Here is a 19874-nt window from a genome sequence, read left to right as displayed (position 1 = left end):
AGTACTTAATTGTATTTTCTTGATATAAAATACTTTTTAAAGAATTAAAACTCTTTTAATAATAGCTGTATTTTTACACTAGTCCCTCTAAAATGTGAGCAAAGGTCACGAAACATCAGGTTGAATACATAATAATTAAATGGTACCTAGATGAGAAAGTCACTAACTCACGGTTGCTCAGAGGGCAATGAAGAGGGCTAGTTTCGGAGTTGCCCTGAGAGGTCGAATCAGAAATGAGGAGATCCGTAGGAGAACCAAAGTCACTGACGTAGTCCAAATGATTGCAAAACTGAAGTGGCAGTGGGCAGGGCACATAACTGGACGGATGACTTTACTCCCCTACCGGCCATCTGGGCCGGTAGGGGAGTAAAGTCATCGAATGCGACCACGTACCGGAAGATGCATTGTAGGCCCCCCACAAGATGGACTGATGATCTCATCAAGATCGCCGGAATACGTTGGATGAGTGCAGTGCATGACCGATCGTGATGGAGGTTTTTGGGGGAGGCCATTGTCCAGCAGTGGACGTCTTCCTGATGATAACTGTTTCATCAGGAAAACGACCCAACCATCAATTTTATAACCCTATAGACTCTTAATACCAATATATTCATAATGTGAATATATTGGATATTCACAATGCAAGCAATTAAGTCAACCAACTGAGGTGAGCGGGGTATTCAATGCTTATTGGTCAGATAATAATGACAACATATCATTAACAATAGGCAAACGGATGTCAAATGGATCTGCCAATAACTGTGATTATTAATATCGAATTTCAAAACGACAATGGTGTTCAGTATTGCGATGTGATTCCGATCATATTACATTGGCACATCACCCCTGAGGCTTAAAAATTAAAATTCTTAGTAAAAGTAGAATCAAGTCATTGCGCAGGTTGCGCGGTAACCATAGCGGCGCCTTTTTCTGCCGTGAAAGAGTAATGTACAAGCATTATTCTATTTCGATTCGTAGGACACCGTACCAACTGAATTACTGTTCTATTGAGACTTAACATCTTGTCTCAAAGTACCTACCAAGCGCAATCCTAAGAATTTAGGGTAGTCTGGAATTCTGAGCGGTACCGCATTGTAATGGGCAGGGCGAACGTCACCCTCGTCTGAATGATTTGCATTTAATTACTGTTGATCGGGTTAACATACTTAAACTAATTCTTTTCATGTTTTCAGTGGTTCAAGATATCCGTAAAGATTTGAATCCTTCCTTAAAAGTTCTCAAATTCACTCGTCGTCCACTTAATACGTCTAATGACAATGTGAGGGTGGTTGAATCTGAAGCTGACTTTACAAGTTTGTTGGAGACGACAACACCGCTACCCTGGACTAAGTCAGATGGTGAAGGGTTTAATGGGAAGATGCTCTACATCTATACATCAGGAACTACTGGTTTACCAAAAGCGGCTGTCATATCTACACTGAGGTAAATATATATTCAAAGCATCTGTGGCGCAATAGATAGAATAATAAACTCGCAGTTTAACAAATGTGTTGGGTTTATTAACCCAAATGTATTATTGGGTTGATTAAAATTTGGTGAGTGCAATATCTTTAGTTTTAACTTTGCATACTGTGTTCATAAATATATAAAAAAAACAATTACCTCAACAATTCGATGTGTGGCGTTCTCCTCAGTCTTTGGTTTTCAAGAAGCTTCCTTCCACATCGGTCAATATTTTATTTCTTTGTATGGAATGGCAGGACAAAAGAGCGTACGGGTCACCTGATGGCACCTAAGTAATTACCGCCACCCACATTCTCTTGCAACACCAGAGGAATAACGGTAGCGTTGCCGGCCTTTTAGAAAGGAGTAAGTAACTTCTTACTACCAAATTATGGAAAAAACTTCTTCGCATGGTATTTTCAGGTTATGGTAGGTAGCTTCGAAAAAAGAAGACACGTATAATATAATAAATTTCAAAGGCCGGTAAAGCAGAAGTGTTTTTTTTCTGGTCTTGAAATAGATCATTGGCACACCCATCATAAGTCACATGAGAAACCTTTTATGTATTGAAAGGAATACTGCAGTCTTTAACTAATCTTTCAAGTTTAATTGATTTGTAACTTGTTGAATATAATGTTTGAGCTAGAAACAGCAAGTCCTATGGCGCTTTATTTGTACATTTATCTATTACATTGTAGCTTTGTCACACAATTTTCCGCCCAAGTATGGAGCGATTTTAATGACAATTCTCTAAGATTGAAATATGGGAGAGGGTATTCATATATTGATATCTATTATAAATTGGCTTTAAATTAAGTATTAAACTTAATATATGTGAAATCTTATCTTATTTGAAGTTCATTTATTTCTTTTATATCTTTCGGATGTATGTTCCTGTTTTTTAAAAATGATAAGATTGCTGGGAGTTTCTTGTCACTTCCTCTCCCCATTTCAAAGCCTCTTACAAACTGATGTGGCTTATGACGTTTACCAAGTGTTGTTGCAATATGTTCTACTACTCTATTCCGAAAAAAAAATGTTTTATATTATATTCCTTTTTCAGAATGTGCTTCATGGCTTCCGGTGTACATTACTTGGGAAGCTTAAGAAAGAGTGATGTTATCTATTGCCCCATGCCTCTCTACCATTCTGCTGGAGGGGTGATAACAGTAGGCCAAGCATTCATCTTCGGATGCACCGTTGCCTTACGAACGAAATTCTCGGCTTCAGCTTATTTCCCGGATTGTATTAAATATAAAGCTACTGTGAGTAATTCAATAAGCTACTTTTATTAATATTATAATATAGGTAATGTTAGCTCTTTCGGCTACAAAAAATCTAAATTTTGTTTGTTCTTCTCACTTTCGAGGCATACATTTCTGAATGGGTAGCAGTTTTTGATATTCAATAAATGATTTAACATACTGTTTTGCATAAAACTATTTCAATTTGAGTTAACATCATTCTATTAGTGTATAGAAGTTTGTTTTGTTCGACTCTACATATATCTTTATTATCTAGCAGGATTCCTTTAGAAATTAGCCTGTCTACTAAAAAAATCCTTTTAAGCCTAGTTCATTATATTTTACGTTTGTACTCGTTGTCGCAGGCTGCTCACTATATTGGAGAAATGTGTCGTTACGTGCTAGCTACAAAACCGAGTGAAACTGACAGACAACATACAGTTAGAACAGTCTACGGAAATGGCATGAGACTAACGGTATGTATATAACTGTATAACTACAACTTAATATTATGAAGATGATAGGAGACTTCGAGATCTTTATAATTTGAAATCCATTACAATAAGATTTACAAGAACCAGCTACACGTAATTTCGGTGTAAACTTCATTCATCCCGACGAAATCATCAGAATAATCATTTTTTTTAAACATCGTTGAGCACTTTTCTTTCGGAATAAAATATTAAGCTCGCGTCAGGACATGTTACCTGATCGAAAATTCGTAAGACAGTCGTTGAAATTATGGATGAAAGTTGATTTTTCTGAGAGATAAACTTTTTAATGTAAAATAGTTGTAATAGTTCTGAAGTGCTAAATTTTTTATGTAATATAAATTATAATTTTTGTGTACGATAACTACGGAATAAATGAATATTGTATTTTACCACATAAATGTTAATACTTTTATACTGATAAATAGAGCAATTCGTGCGAAATTCCATAACCATTCCAAAATATTCAAAAATGCACAACGTTAATGTGCAAGTTTTTACTTCTGCCGCCACTCCCGGAGTGCAACTGATTAAATAATGCTAAAAATACTTAGTTAAACTAGTTGGGGTTGGTTTTTACCATAGACTAAGAATGTTCTAGCGTATAGACGAAGTGGTTTTTATTTAAAATACTGTTAGATGCTTGTATGCGTGGCATCTTGACACTGAATGGCATCTTTCAAATTTTGTAACATACGCTTCATGTTATTTTACATTGAAATTAATTAATTTATTTGTTTATATTTAATAAGGACTACCAAAAGTTGTTACATTCCAAAAAAATAATACCTAAATATAAACAACCACACATTATGAGGTGTACACTTATTATAGGAGTCACAACATTTTCCAACAAATAATAAAATAAAATCAAAAACTTAATAATATTTAACAAAAGTGGTAAACTATGAATAAAGGTATTAAAATAATCGGTAGTTAATACTACCGATGCACTAATGTGCATAGTTATTACATAAGTGCATTGATATGATTAATAAAATCTTACTGATGATATGTGACTTACAGTGTCTTTCTTATTTCTTGTAGTATTATTTTTACAAAGTTTTACTACGCAACCCGGCATTTTAGTTTCAATTATTAGCAAAGTTTAACAGATCATCTGGCACGTCAACGTCACACATTGTTCGAGGCTGGAGAACGCCCCCATGGGCGTAGTATTAGTTGCCGCACTTTGCGACTACGCCTGTGGTATCTTGTTAGAGCGCAGCGGAGACCAATCCTTAATCTAAGCATACAATATTAAATTTGTTTAACATGGCTTAGAAGTATCATTAGCGTAACGATCTGTATTACCTATCCAACAACATAACATAAGAACAAAATAGAATTCCTAACAAAACGCGTCATTCTGGGTAATACGTTTAGTTATTATTGTTCGTTTCCGGTGGAAAATATCATTTATTCAAGTAATTTAATATCAATTGCAATTAACTATGATATGAATATAATAGTGGCATTAGACAACTTTTTAATAGTAGGTACTTTATATCCGGGAAATAATTCAGGTAGTAAATTATTAGAAAATTGTTCCGTGGATTATATTTGTAATGAAAGTTTCATTTAAGAATTCTTTATCAATTAAGTATTTTAAATTCCTTTAGCAGTAAACGCCGCATAAAAATTAGAGCATTACCTATCAGAAACGAACTCCAGGCACTCGTAAAACTACAAAAAAGACAATATGAAAAAAGCTAAGCATACTTTCAACAAAAAGGCTGCGTGAGAGGCACTAGGGTTAAGTAGGGAAAACTTACGCATTCTAACCAGGACACTAACGTGAACACCTCTCAATCCTAGGCCTCAGAGATTGCAGAGCGTGTAGATTCTGCAACAGTGCAGATGAATTCTTGTTACACATCCTCTCTGAGTGTGGTCCTTTAATGCGAAAAAGAAGTATCTCTTTCAAAAGTCAAATTCTTCAACCACTTGAGATACGTCATTTCCATACAAAAGATAGAATAAGATTAAATGAAAATAATCAATCTTTTATAGTTAACAGTATCTATCACAATAGATCCCATTGGTCGTAGTGAAACAGTATTTCATCTGCACTTGGCCTGTTCTAAGTCCGCTTTACAAACCATAAGTTCAGTTACCTATCGGTACTATAAGACCGGGAATATTTCTACCCTACGTTATTAGTTAACGCGAAGTAAAGTTATTCCAAATTTGAAACTTAGGTATTATCTTTATCTTACCTTTGCACTACAGAATTACATGACAGGGAGAAGTAATTTAAACACAGTATATGTATGTGATGTACTGAAAATTTAAATCTAAATCAGTTTATTGCAATATTATTTTAAAAACACTAGATTGCTTACGTCATTTACTTTCACATTGGTATTCTTGGCGACCGCAACAGAACTGCAATAATTTGGCCAGTTGCAGTTTTGTTACCAAAATAAATAATATTTTGAGGTACTTTATTAATTTCAGGTCTGGAACGATTTTGTGAAACGCTTTGGAATCAAAAAAGTCGTAGAATTCTATGGCGCAACTGAAGGAAACGCAAACATAGGTACATATGCTTTAAATATGGTCAAGGTAACGCAGCGATTGTTTACAAACAATAGTTCAATAATGCCAAATATTTCTCACTTTATTTATAGAAGTAACAGTAAATTACTCGTTTAGAAAAACACACATGTATCTCTTTCAAAATCAGATTCACATATTGAACTTGCCCACTTTTTATAATTTTACAATATAAAAAAAACTATGCATAAGGTTTATATTACTTTCAGTAAATATCGACAATAAACCTGGTGCTATTGGTTTCATTTCGAGGATAATACCTGCTATCTATCCGATAGCTATCATCAAAGTAGACGAGGATACTGGAGAACCGATAAGGAATTCTAAAGGACTATGTCAGGTCAGTCATATGAACGGTTAAATAATTAACTTACTATGTATATATTATGATAGGTATAATATATAAACTGAAACTTAATATTTACTTCATCATCAGCCGGAGAACGTCCACTGCTGGACAAAGGCCTTCCCCAAAGATCTCCACGAAGATCGATCCCTCATCCAACGTATTCCGGCGATCTTGACCAGATCGTTGGTCCATCTTATCCTACCAACACTGCGTCTTGCAGTACGTGGTCACTATTAATCGAATCGATATGCCCTGCCGACACTGCCACTTCAGTTTTTATTATTTGGGCTATGTCGTTGACTTTGGTTCTTCTACGGATCTCTTCATTTCAGAGCATAGCCCTCTGAGCGACCATGAGCTTTCTCAACAGGCCCATAGCTAGCGACCAAATCTGCGTACCGTAAGTGATCACTGGCAAACACACAGGTTGAGAACCTTCGTCTTCTAACACAATGGTATTTAGGACGAGAAGATTTTACGGAGCTTCCCGAACGCTGCCCATGCCAGTTGGAGTCGACGAGTGTCCTCTTTTGCGAAATTGGACCTGCCGAAATTGTTAGTCCATGGTAGACGTATTCGTCAACAATTTCGATAGTACCAGTTGTCATGGGAGTAGGTGCGTCATGGAAACTTGAGATGGTCTTCGTCTTCTCCATGTTCACTTTGATCCTACTCCTTGGGAAGCCGTATTGAGGCCATCGAGCATATGCCCTCTCCCACCTCGCCCCACAAGATGGACCGACGATCTGGTCAAGATCGCCGGAATAGGTCGGATTATATTCCCAGATTTCTCGAAGCGACCTCTAATTTTTGAGAATTTTTGTCCGAATGTCGTTCATTCCAGAATTATATGAGTATTGGTTTCGTCCACGTCCATACTCGTTAGCTGCACTGAAGACTGTCCATTACAACGATCGTGTTCTTGTATGTGTCCCAATAAGCGTGATAATCTGGGGATTGGGTGGTAGTACCGTAGTGGGTGGTATCGTTTGTCTTGATTGGCTAGAGCTTGTGAGTTTTGCCCATCTGGCAACATAAAGGCCTACGTAATTTGGCTAGTATATGTCTGGTTGTTGGAAAGAGAGAGTAACTATAACCTTATTGGCTGAGTGATTGTGTAAAGAGAGGCGTAGGTCATCATCTTTCACTTGTTACCCATTGAACTATTTTCCCTTGATCCATTGTATCGTCACATCGTTGTTTGAGGCAACTAGCTCCAAAGATTGATGGCACTCGTAGATTACCGTTTAGGTAAAGGCGCTCTTTAGAACAGCACCGAATTGTTAGTACAATGGCGGCGGCTTCTTTGAGGGCTACATAGCAGACGTGGGGGGGATTAATCACACATCATTTGTAAGGCATCTGCCAATTTTCAACTCAAAATGTTTCTTTATTGATTCTCATCGTAATTAGATCAAAATGGATTAGCGACCTCTGATCAAGCTATGTGATATCAAGTGAGTGTAGATATTCGTTTGTCAATTGGATCTCTATCGACCCACTACCAAACTGTTTTGCCCTAAACGATCCGTAAAATTTTAACATCGAACAAAAATATTTCGTTTAAATATTGTATAAAATTTCAGTTAGCAAAACCATATGAGGCTGGAGTATTCATTGGTAAGATTCAACCCAACCATCCATCTCGTGCGTTCCTGGGTTATGTGGATAAAGAAGCTTCGGAAAAGAAAATTGTGCGCAATGTTCTCAAGCATGGCGATTCAGCATTCATATCTGGTAAGTTTTACTGATATAAACAATAAAAAATTAATCAAATGAATATGAAGAAATAAACGGGTGAAATTAATTTAAATGAACCCTTATAGCTTGATGCACTCTCTTGTACTCTGAGAGAGTAGCATATCAGAGGTATCACAAGAGTATTGCTGATCTTATAAACACTTGACTAAAAGTACTGAAAATATGGCTGACGAGGATCGTACAAGTGGAAAAGTGGTTAAAGAAAACGGTTCTACTTAATGCACCATCGTAAAGCCTGACGCAAACCTTAATATATAATTGTATTTTTGTCAAATTGTAAGTCCTTATATTAAATTTGGCAACAAATTGTCGTTATGCGTTTTGAACAATTCTTTTTAACTTATGTGTACATCTTACATACCTGAAATGTTATTAGATTATTAAATATTATTATTTATTAGAATTACCTGCAAGTGCTTGATAAATTTTTAGGTTCAATAGTTCAAGAAGTGTTCGACTAGATTATAATTTTTGACATGATAAGTGTTTAGCTTAGCGTTAATTAATTACTTATTTCTTCCTTTTAGGTGATATTTTGACTTCGGATGACCTAGGATATCTTTATTTCCGTGATCGAACGGGAGACACGTTTAGGTGGCGCGGAGAAAATGTAAGCACGACTGAAGTTGAAGCTACCATATCCAGAATAGCGAATCAGAGAGATGCTGTTGTTTATGGAGTAGAGGTATGTTTAGCTGAAGTGACTCTTGGGTGAAATAAGAAAGGCCACAAGTTTGCAAAAAATGTTTCACATGCATATCTACATATTATCACATCAAGCAACACCGTCGGCTGCTATGCACGTAGCGTTGGTAGCGTCAACAATCGTCCTGTGATGCTTTCTAGTGGGAAAACTAGTCCGTGTCGCGTTTATTTCCGTGTCTTATACCAATTACGCTCTTATCACAGTCATGTTACGGCTCGGTGTAGTGGACGCACTCTTAAAAATACTTTTAGGGAATTAAAACGCAAGTATAACTAACTGTATTTTAGACTATTTGAATAACAATTAAGTTCATACCGTGGCTGACATAAGCGAATTTTCATAAATGATTTAGGTACCTATATTAAAATTACAATAATTATATTGTATGCATAAACATATATAAAGTGTATAATACAATGCAGTGTAAGTAAGAACAATGAAGGTCAGAGTTCACGAACGAAACAACATGACAAAAAAGATTATTATAACTAATATGACAATCTGCAGATATACCTGTAACAACAACTTTGTAACACTGTATCGCTTATGTTATTAAAAATATTTCACTTGCTTAATACCAAGAAAAATAATAAAATATATGTGCACGTAATATCAATGCTTATTTGCCATAGCAAAACAAAAATAACTTTTTCGAATTGCTTGTCCAAAACGTGTCGTGATAATGCAAATTCTTCGCATTACTAGTAGGTAGGTATTTATATTCTGTGGCCTTATTGCGATAATATGGCCGCAGCATGAAGAAAGAAGGTAAAACTATTAACTAACTTCATTGTTACCATACTTTCTTAATCGGATGTGTTACAAATGTCAGATGATTTAGAAAGTATTTAGGTATGTATTTATACATAAATCTTTTTCACGACAAAGTTCACTATGTTGAAAATGCTGAAGCAGTGCGCGCACTTCGTATAAGATTCACTCTCGTAATTTTTTTTAACGGGCCATCTTTAAAAATTGCAGTTAGACTCATATAGCGCTGCACCGTGTCTTGTTATTGTTATAATTTACATTTGAAAATATTTGGAGCTTCCAACCTCAAACTTTGAAATTTCTAAGCGATAATAAAATAACGGCTATTAAGTATATGCAGAATCATAGAGAATAATAAAATTATGCTAGGTTATTACTAATATTAACATTTAACACACACTAGCTTCTATATCGCACTATATTACCTAGACCGACCAGGCGAAGCTTTTATACGGACGTTCGCGCGCGGGTTCTCTATCCGTGCTAAGCGTCAAATTATAGCGTTACACGAGAGCGTCATATTTAGGACCGTTACACGATATACATAATATATTGTAGATATACGTATATAGTGGCAATTGCCGCGCAAATACCAAAATTTATAGAGTTTTTGATATCAAATAACGAGTTCTAAAATGATTTATTTTAAAAACTATGTATTTTTAAATACCCATTATTTAATACCTTAATGTTTTTCAATTCGGACTCATAATAACACTTATATTAATTTATGTAATAGTCTTAGCAATAACTAAAAACTAATTCCCTAAACAGTGCGAGACTGGAATGGGTGTTAGATTATGACTTCCAATAAGTGAATATAAATCGAATTTCGAGTCAATATTTCGATAGAAATTATTATTGGGACGTTTAGCTGATGGTGATTGATAAGCCCTGCCCATTACAATGCAGTGCCGCTCAGCAGTTGAAAAATCCAAAAATTCTGAGTGGCACTACAATTGCGCTGTTGCGGTACCCATAATCTAGTCGGCATCCTATGCAAAGGAGCCTCCCACTAGTAATAATAAGATGCGTCATTATCACGTGTTTCGCATTTATATCAGTACAATGAAATATTAATACATATTTAATTTTACAGATTCCTAACACAGAGGGTAGAGCGGGAATGTGCGGGATTGTTGATGCCGACGATACGTTGGACCTAGACAAACTAGCTTTGGATATGGCTAAGGATTTACCAAAGTATGCTAGGCCTGTATTCATTAGAATTATGAAGACCATGGATATGACAGGTGAATATTATTTGAGCCTTCAGTATTTGGGAAGAATAATACTTACTATATTTTACTAAATTAAAAAAAAAATACTAAACATATTATAATACTTTGTTTATAGACTTATACGGCCTTACAAATAAAATTGATGTAAAATTATTATACCTAGGAAAAAAACAAGGATTTGCAAAATGTTTACAAATAGACATTTTGCATTCGATTGGTTTATTCGAACGTATAATGTTTCCCGCGTTTATTTGCAAGGTTGCTTGACATTCGGAAAACTCTAGAATTGGCATTGTATTGACAGTGTTGTCAGCGATATAGTCAACATTTAGCATATTCTTGGTTTTTTCTCAAGTATAACTTTATGGTAAGTTTATTTGTAAGGCCGTTAGTATATTATAGTAAACGGCTTTGGCCTTTTAAGTGCCTACTTAAATAGACATTAATTATGGTATATCAATGATATAAGTAAGCTGGTTTTTGCTGCATTGATAGCTATACAGATTTATCAATAAAATTTTGTGCATAACATACCTTTAGTAATCAACCTTTCTGTAAAAAGTATCACAACTTTTATGTATTTTTTTCAGCAACCTTCAAAATAAGAAAGGTCGATCTACAAAAAGAAGGATATAATCCGTCCACTATAGCCGACAAACTTTACTATTTCGATCCAAAACAAAATAAATATGTTATTTTAGGATCTGAAGATTACGACAAAATTGTGTCAGGACAAATAAGACTGTGATTTTTGTAAATATTTTAGATTTAAGTACTTCCTTAACTTTAAATATGGGGCCTTATGATACATAATTGTGATTCCTAATTAGGTTGGGATACTTGTGTAATGAATTGCTCAAGTAAGATTAATAAAAAGTTTACCATCCTAAGTATTATGACTAATTAGCACTGCAAGACTAGCAGTGTTTTTTTAAATTTGATAATTTATTAACTTTAAGTATAATGCCGTAAGATTTTTTTTAAATATATATATATATATATATATATTCATATTTATTATTATATTACTCGCCACGATGTAATATATGTCGATGTAAAATTTGGATACATTTTAACTATATTATTTATTCTTAATTTTGTAACCATCAATATCTTTACATAGGTTGAAACTTTTTAGATTATACAATTGTATGAAAAACGACTAATTTAAAAATACTATGACTATAAATAAAATAATTTATAAATATTCAGTCTTTGTTTATTATCAACTCCCTTTTTATTGTTGCTATCAATTATCATGAGAAGGTAATATGTGTAGTACAGTCAAGATTATCGGCGATTAGATGGAAACTGTAGTACCTATAGCCAAAGAGAATTTAAACACTACGTTCACCTATAGCTTTGAGACTCAATAAGTGAGTGCAATAAGTGTAAGCCAAAAGTCAATGTAATTTCTTATTTTGATCAATTTGGTAGGTATTCAGGGCCGGATTTAAACTTAATGCCGCCCCTGGGCACAGGAAAAAAACCCGCCCCAATACCGCCCTAATTACTTAAGCTTATAGTTTGTATATATTTTTTTTATTGAATGTCTTGAATTATCAATTAAACCAAAAATTATTAACTAACTAATTATATTGAGCAATCTTGATAAAACTAAAAAAAATTTTTTTTCACTTTCAAAATTTTGCCGCCCTAAAAAATTTGCCGCCCTGGGCACTTGCCCCAACTGCCCCTAGTGTAAATCCACCGCTGTAGGTATTACACGACCGACTTGGCTGTGCACTAGAAATGGATCCCTTTCTAGCACAAACTCGAGCGGCTCCGCATGCTAGGCAGACTAATAGAGTATCTTCCACTATGGGGGCGGTGATTCCAGATTCAGTCGGTAGTAATGGTCAACTTGTTTGGTTCCAGTCATGGTACATTAAATATAATACACATACGTACCTAATAAGCCAAATTATGTATGTATATTTTTGTCATCGGCAGAATGGTAAGTTAGCTTGGTCCCTTTAAATTTGACCTTACTCAAAAGTCAAAGAGAATTTAAACACTACATACCTTACTGTTGAAGTAAGTTGAATCACATAAATATTATATACCAGCTGACCCGGCAAACGTTGTCTTGCCATATAAATTATTTTAGAGTTATACCGTTTCTTGAAAATTCCAACATTACTTTATTTTTCTAAAACTCAAGATTTTTTTCTAAAATAAACGTAGCCTAATTTACTCCTTATTACATCAGCTACCTGCCAATAAAAGACCCGTCAAAATCGGTCCAGCCATTTCAGAGATTAGCTGGAACAAACAAACAGACAGATAGACCGACAAAAATTGTAAAAAATGTTATTTTGGTGTATGTATGTAAATATATTCATATACGTGTAGTAAAAAACGGTTATTTCAAACAGACACGCCAATTTTATTTATATGTATAGATTAAAAGTCAAATAGTTGGCAATACGCTTCAATAGATAAAAATCATTAATTAGACAACATCACCTTAAAAGAAGGTATACTATTTTATTTCCTCTCAACTATAATAATTAGGTAGGCTCCACTGGTAGGTACATCTTACAGCAAAATTTTCTAGCTAAGTAGATTAAATTGGCCCCTGCTGTCCTTTTCGCGTGCTTAAACTCAGACTAGAATATAACCATGCTAATTCATATTAGCATGAGTAGGTAAACTGCAGTGTGCAGAAAAGTATGTATCAATGTATTATAGTCCGTCGCAGTTACGAAATAAAAAGATATCTTACTAACGGCGGCTAAAGTCAATCATATCAATCATCAAACGTCACATCACTTCGTCACAGATTACGTATTGATCTTAGCTACCGTCAAAACGGTAGCTAATGAATCAATATACAGCCGCAGATATTTGTTTACTTACACGTTATTATGTTTGCGGATCCACATATATCTTAGTTTTATTTGGTAATGGCTAGAAGATTTTAACTTTCTTAAATATCTCATCTACATGAGCATTATTATGGTATACCTATAGGTAATTGTTATATGAGATAGAGCAGAGTATCAGCAGTAGACTATGAGCAAATCAGTGCATTCACCATTATTTAATATAAGAAAACAACTTTATAAATTAATTACTACTTTTTATAAGCATGACAACGTAATAACGGCTTTGTAGTCATAGTAACCAAAAGTCACTAATTTCTTCTTCTATGAGTAAGACCTCTATGATACTCCCCCTCACGATGACCTTCAGGTCTGAGTGACGCCTATCATCTTTAGAAGCTTTAACAATCTTGGTTGTGGTAATGCCTTTGTAAAAATGCCTCCATATGTTCTGTGTCCTTGTAACGGATGGTCACTAATTTCTTCTGGACACAATCCCGTATAAAATGTTCCTTTATGCTGATATGTTTCGATCTCTTACCAGTCATTTGAGTGTTTGCTAACATCTGTGTAGCCAAATTATCATTATAGATCGTAACAGTTTGTGGAAATACTCCAATATCTTCCAACAGATATTTCAAGTGTAAAGCTTCCTTCGTTGCTTCTGTCATCGCCATATATTCGGCTTCTGCTGTTGACAAAGCCACTGTTCTTTGTTTCTTTAATGCATAACTGATAAGGCCACCACCATACTTAAAAATATAACCGGTATATGAACGACGGTCAACGGTACATGCCGCCCAGTCAGCGTCAGCCATGCCTGTTAGTGCCATTCCTGATTGTTTATATCTGATGGTTACATTCTTCGTTCCTTTTAAATAACGAATCACCCTTTTTGCAGCTTGCCAATGTGTATTATCAAAACATGTATTATATTGGCTCAAATAACTAACAGCAAACATTATATCTGGTCTTGTGGCTACAGCGAGGTACATTAGAGATCCAATTAACATTTGGTATGGTATATTCTCCATCTCTGTGAGTCATTACCCTTTTCCAGTTTCAGACCAGTCGCCATGGGCGTTGACACTGGCTTACATTCAGCCATGTTGAACTTATTTATTAAATTTTCAATAAAATTCTCCTGTGACAATGTTATTTCTCCCCCTACATGGGTGAATTGTATCCCCAGGCAATGATGGAGTGAACCCATACCTCGTAACTCAAAAACTTTTTGCAGTTTTGTTTTGACTTCTCGTAACAACATTTCTGATTTATATGCTAGTATTAAGTCATCCACATAAATGTTTGCAAAGAGTTTTTCTCCTCCTTTTTCTAATATATACAAGCAAGGATCCGCTGAAGAATTCTTAAATCCGATTTCCAACAATTTCTCGTGTAACTTTAAGAACCATTGTCTTCCTCCTTGTTTCAAACCATATATGGCTTTGTTTAGTTGACATATCCTATTATTTTTATATCAATTTATATCTAAAAGCATTTCTTATGCTTTTTTAATCAACTCTATGTCTTTTCCATGCGTAATTATGTATTTTAAATATTTATCCAGATTTTTCGGCTTCCTCATATAAATTTGTTCATCTAAATCGCCGTTTAAAAATGCAGTACACACGTCTAGTTGAGATAACTTAAATTTATTTTCAATTGCATGTGCAATAAGTATTCTAAGAGTACTCATTTTTACAACAGGTGCAAATGTTTCGGTGAATTCAATTCCTTCTTTCTGATTAAACCCACGCGCCAGAAAAGTCGTGCTTTTCATCTATCTATTTCTCCCATTGCATTATATTTATATTTTAAAATCATTTTACTATCAATCAAATTTTTGCTTTCGTTCCTGTGTACAATTTTCATAGTATTATTTTTAAGATGAGATTCAATCTCGCTTATTATTGCATCTTCCCATTCATCCATGTTCTCGTCTATTTCACAGAGGAATGATTGTTCAGCATCCATCTTATAATCTTGATGCCATGCTGGTGGTTTTCTCTGTCTTTTATCAGTAGAACTAGTCGGATCTATTTCATCTGTTTCTGTATTTGCGTCAACAAATATTTCATCATTGTTAAATTCCTGGTCAGTTTCATCAATTTCATGTTCTTTCAAATCTTTATTATCTTCTACATTTTCTTTTTCAGGAGAAAATATAATTTCTATTTCCTTTTTACTAACTACATCTTGTTTTTGTTCTCCTTTGATCTGGTTTTCATAAAACATTTTGTCCAGTATTTTGACATCTCTGCTAATCATTACCTGGTCTGTTTTTGGGTTGAAAATCCGGTATGCCTTGTGATTTTCCGATTATCCTACAAAAATTCCAGGTGTCGCTCTGGCTTCAAATTTTCCATTTTTCTTTCCATTTTTATGTACAAACGCCTTAGTTCCGAATATGTGAAAATGTCTTACTGACGGAACTCTCTTTACCCATTTTTCAAATGGAGTCGCGTTATCAATACTTGTGCAAGGACTACGGTTTGCCAAGTAGTTAGCTGTATTAATAGCTTCAGCCCAAAAAACTTCTTTCATATTGGCGTCTATCAACATACATCTAGCTTTATCAAGCAATGTCCTATTTTTTCTTTCTGCTAAGCCATTCTGTTCTGGCATGTATGTTGCGGAAAGTCTCCTTTTGATGCCATTCTCCTTCAAATATTTGTCAATATTATTGCTAATATATTCTGTCCCATTGTCACTTTGTAAGCAAGCTATCTCCTTTTTGGTAAATCTTTCAGCCTCATTTTTGAATTCCTTAAATTTTGATAGAGTTTCATCCTTAGTTTTCATTGTATATACTCTTGTATATCTTGAATAATCATCTGTAAATGTGATGAAGTATTTGGAACCCCCTTTCGATGGCTGCCTCATGGGACCACATACATCAGTATGCACAATTTCTAATCTTTCATTTGTACGTTGCTCATTTTTAGGTGCATTAAACGGTAGTTTTGTTGCTTTGCCTTTAGCACAGACTTCACAGTCTTTAACTGTGTCACTTTTATTTAATTCTAAGCCTTCCATAATTTTCTTATCAAGTGCTATTCTCATTTGTCCTTCATTTAGATGTGCTAACTTTCTATGCCATTGCTGCATTTAGCTTTCTCTTCTATGTTTTCTTTAACGTAGTACAAACCGTCTGAATGTCTCTCTGCTTTCAACAGAATTTTATTGTTTCGAATCACGATAGCATTTTTTTGTTTAAATAAAACTGTTCCACCTTTGTCTGTTATTTTTCCAACTGACATTAGATTTGTAGTCAGCGATGGTACGTACAAGGCTTCAGTTAGTTTCAGATTTGGTATTTTATAGGTGTAAAGTTTTGCTGGACCTCGTCCTTCGATTTGTGCAAGACAGTTTTCTGATGCTAACTTTAACGTTTTGTTATCAGCTTTATCCATATGAATGAATCTTTTCAATTCATGACTCATATGTGACGTACATCTGCGTACGTCATACTTCCCCCGTTCTCGTTTGGTGAAGACGTGTTTTAAGTTGTGAGCACGCGTTCCGCCGCTTTGCTTAAGCCGACCAAAGATATACCGTTGATATACTGAAGTCTAGAAGTGACATTAAACCAATTATAATGCTTCGTTCCCCGGTAAAATCGTCATCACTAAGTGACCTCACTGAGACAGTCTCAATTAAAGATAAACCTATACACGTTACACGCAAAAGGAAAGCTGAACCCGTCCTAGAAGCAATAGAGACCCTTACAGCAGATATGAATTCTCAATTTAAAAAAATGCGAGAACAATTTACTTCCAAGTTCGATGAACTAAAGATGGAGATGGCGACGCGGGATGCAGCAAATGAAGTCAAATTTCAAGAACTTGCCACTAAAGTAGAAGATCTACAAAAGATAAACAAAAAAAACGTCACTATCATACAATATATGCAGGGACAGTTGGAAAACATTCAAAGGTTGCAGAGGCTGAATCATGTCGAAATACGAAACGTTCCTGTGTCTCCAGATGAAGATATACTACAAGTCGTTAAATGCATTGGATCCAAAATTGAAGAGAGTATCCATGATGGAGACATAAGAACTGCCCACCGTTTACACAACAAAAACAAGGAAAAAATGCATATAATTGCAGAATTTAACAGCAGCACCAAAAAAGAAAAGTTCCTAACATCTTTTAAAAAATACAACAAGGCCCATACAGACAGTAAACTCAACGCAGATGCTATAGGAGTGCCAGGTAAGACTGGTTCCATAATATATATGTCTGAGCTCTTAACACCTAATGCTAAGCAATTGTATTATCAGGCTCGAATGCTGGCAAAAACAGAGAACTATAAATTCTGTTGGGTGAAGAATGGTAAAGTTTTCATTAAGAAAACTGAAGAGTCAACTGCTATCCTCTTACGCAGCACCCAACAGCTGGACTCTCTAAAGGAGACTGGCAATGAGAATATCTTGTGACTAGCCTGTAAATCCAAAACATACGTAGGATATCTAATTACTCAACCTGTCATATATTATAGTTTTATTTATAGTATTAATATAAGTATAGTAGTCTTTACATTTTTTAGTATTACACGTTTTAGTATTAATATAAGTATTTACAATATTATGAAAAATATATATCTATACTATGTACAACTCAAGGTCAGATACCCAAATGATAAGATGTTCAGCCATTTAGATGGCACCGAGTACGGTCTCCTCAGCATCCTCTGTATCACAATGGCAGAGGTCTTAATGCCAGCTGATATAACATAATTATGTCCTCAGACGTAGTTGACTTGGCCTTGGACATTGACCATTTGTCAATATCCAAGGCCGTTATTATTGAGAATGCAGAGGAGTGTAATAGGTATTTCACACATGGCAAGAACGACTCACTGACTCTAATGACACAAAATATTAGAAGCATATATAGGAATATTGATGAACTAAATGTTTTGTTAACAAGAATGAAGTTAAGTATTGATATCATCATACTTACAGAGTGCTGGCTTTGTAGTGATAGGACAAACCCAGTGCTTTCTGGATATAAATCGTTCAAGACATCACGACTACTAAATCAAAATGACGGACTAGTGACGTACGTTAAAAGTGAATTGTCTTTTTCAGTAAGCGAGACCCATCTCATTGAGGCGAACTGTCTGACTCTTACATCTGGTGATACATGCATAATCTGTATCTATAGGCCGCCAGCTTTCAGAGATTTAGGCAGCCCACAAAGCAGCTGTATCGTGAAAATAGGCTAATGAGCGTGAGACAGTTGTATATTTTACATGTGCTTCTATATAAACATAATGAACTCCCATATAACACAATATGCGAACAAATTAAGCAAAAAAGGCTCCGACATAATGTCTGTCAAATACCATCAAACAAAACAAAATTTACTAATAAACAAATCCCTTTCTTATCAAATTCTCTATATAATAAAATAAATAAAGATCTAAATATTTTTGAAATGACCACAAATAAACTCAAACATGAAGTTCAAAACTGGTTTCTAACAAAAGACTATAGAGAAACTGAAGAATTGTTAGAAATTATAACGTAATATTTTAACATTTAAAATATAACATTACTCTTCTTAGTAAGTAAAACTACTTTAGGATCAATAAATAAAATCCACCTTAAAAAAAAAATTTATATATTAATAATATACAACTTATAACTGCATCTTGTCGCATCTAGTAGCTGCTAATACTGTGTTGATTCATGTCGGTATCAACTCACTTAGTTTTATTGAGGGTACATGTAATTTTAATACAACAGCGAAGTACAATTTATTTTGTGCAATGATTACCATTTTTATTAGAAACTGTGGTAATAATATAGTGTGTTTGATTATCAATTGGTAGACATCCCGTTATTTAATTAAGTGATACAAATCAAATATGTGAATACCTAACTACCAAACTGGCGAAATGGTCTGGGTATGTACCGAAAGTAATTCTGCTTTAATTAAATATCACATTACACGTATCATTTACATTACATCAGTTGACCTAAATAATTAATATACGATATTATTTACTAATAAGTACTTATATTTCAATAGGTTTAGGATACATTTAAACTTGTTTAATTTAAAACTAGGTAATAATTTAGATACCTTACGTTACTAATTAGCAAATAAGCACATATTCTTTTAGAAAATATTATATCTATCTATATTTCATACATATAAAGAAATATACAATCATATACCTTCACTAGTATGTACGTAATTATCTGGTGGTATACATACCGACCCACATATTTACTCATTACTACTCATACCTTTAAATTAATTATATACTATATTATATTTCTTATTTATTTTTCCTTTCAAAATTATTAAACTACTACTCATCTTGTGCATTATAATAGTCAGACATACACATTCTTGAACTATGGAATAACAGACCGATACACGGGGAGTACTAATATCCTAAACACAGGGAAACTTAGTAAGGAGTTAGAGCTCAGCCATGT

The 19874-nt window shown here is 34.4% G+C and overlaps 1 protein-coding gene across 1 annotated transcript in view; it reads left to right on the top strand.

Moving 5' to 3' along the window:
• The window catches only part of LOC126972923 (long-chain fatty acid transport protein 4-like), a 49400-nt gene extending 37603 nt beyond the window's left edge, over positions 1 to 11797 (top strand). The window contains exons 6-14 of the mRNA XM_050820038.1: positions 1194 to 1443; positions 2528 to 2729; positions 3074 to 3184; positions 5660 to 5741; positions 5968 to 6098; positions 7694 to 7844; positions 8396 to 8553; positions 10445 to 10598; positions 11177 to 11797. Coding sequence (XP_050675995.1) covers positions 1194 to 1443; positions 2528 to 2729; positions 3074 to 3184; positions 5660 to 5741; positions 5968 to 6098; positions 7694 to 7844; positions 8396 to 8553; positions 10445 to 10598; positions 11177 to 11334 — 1397 coding nt within the window. The 3' untranslated portion in view covers positions 11335 to 11797. The remainder of the gene's footprint in view (positions 1 to 1193; positions 1444 to 2527; positions 2730 to 3073; positions 3185 to 5659; positions 5742 to 5967; positions 6099 to 7693; positions 7845 to 8395; positions 8554 to 10444; positions 10599 to 11176) is intronic.
• Positions 11798 to 19874: the final 8077 nt, after the last annotated feature.

This window comes from Leptidea sinapis, chromosome 27 (genome assembly GCF_905404315.1).
Source record: "Leptidea sinapis chromosome 27, ilLepSina1.1, whole genome shotgun sequence".
Taxonomy (NCBI): domain Eukaryota; kingdom Metazoa; phylum Arthropoda; class Insecta; order Lepidoptera; family Pieridae; genus Leptidea; species Leptidea sinapis.
The sequence above is the reverse complement of the archived record's forward strand: the minus strand, read 5'-3'. Positions and strand labels throughout refer to the sequence as shown.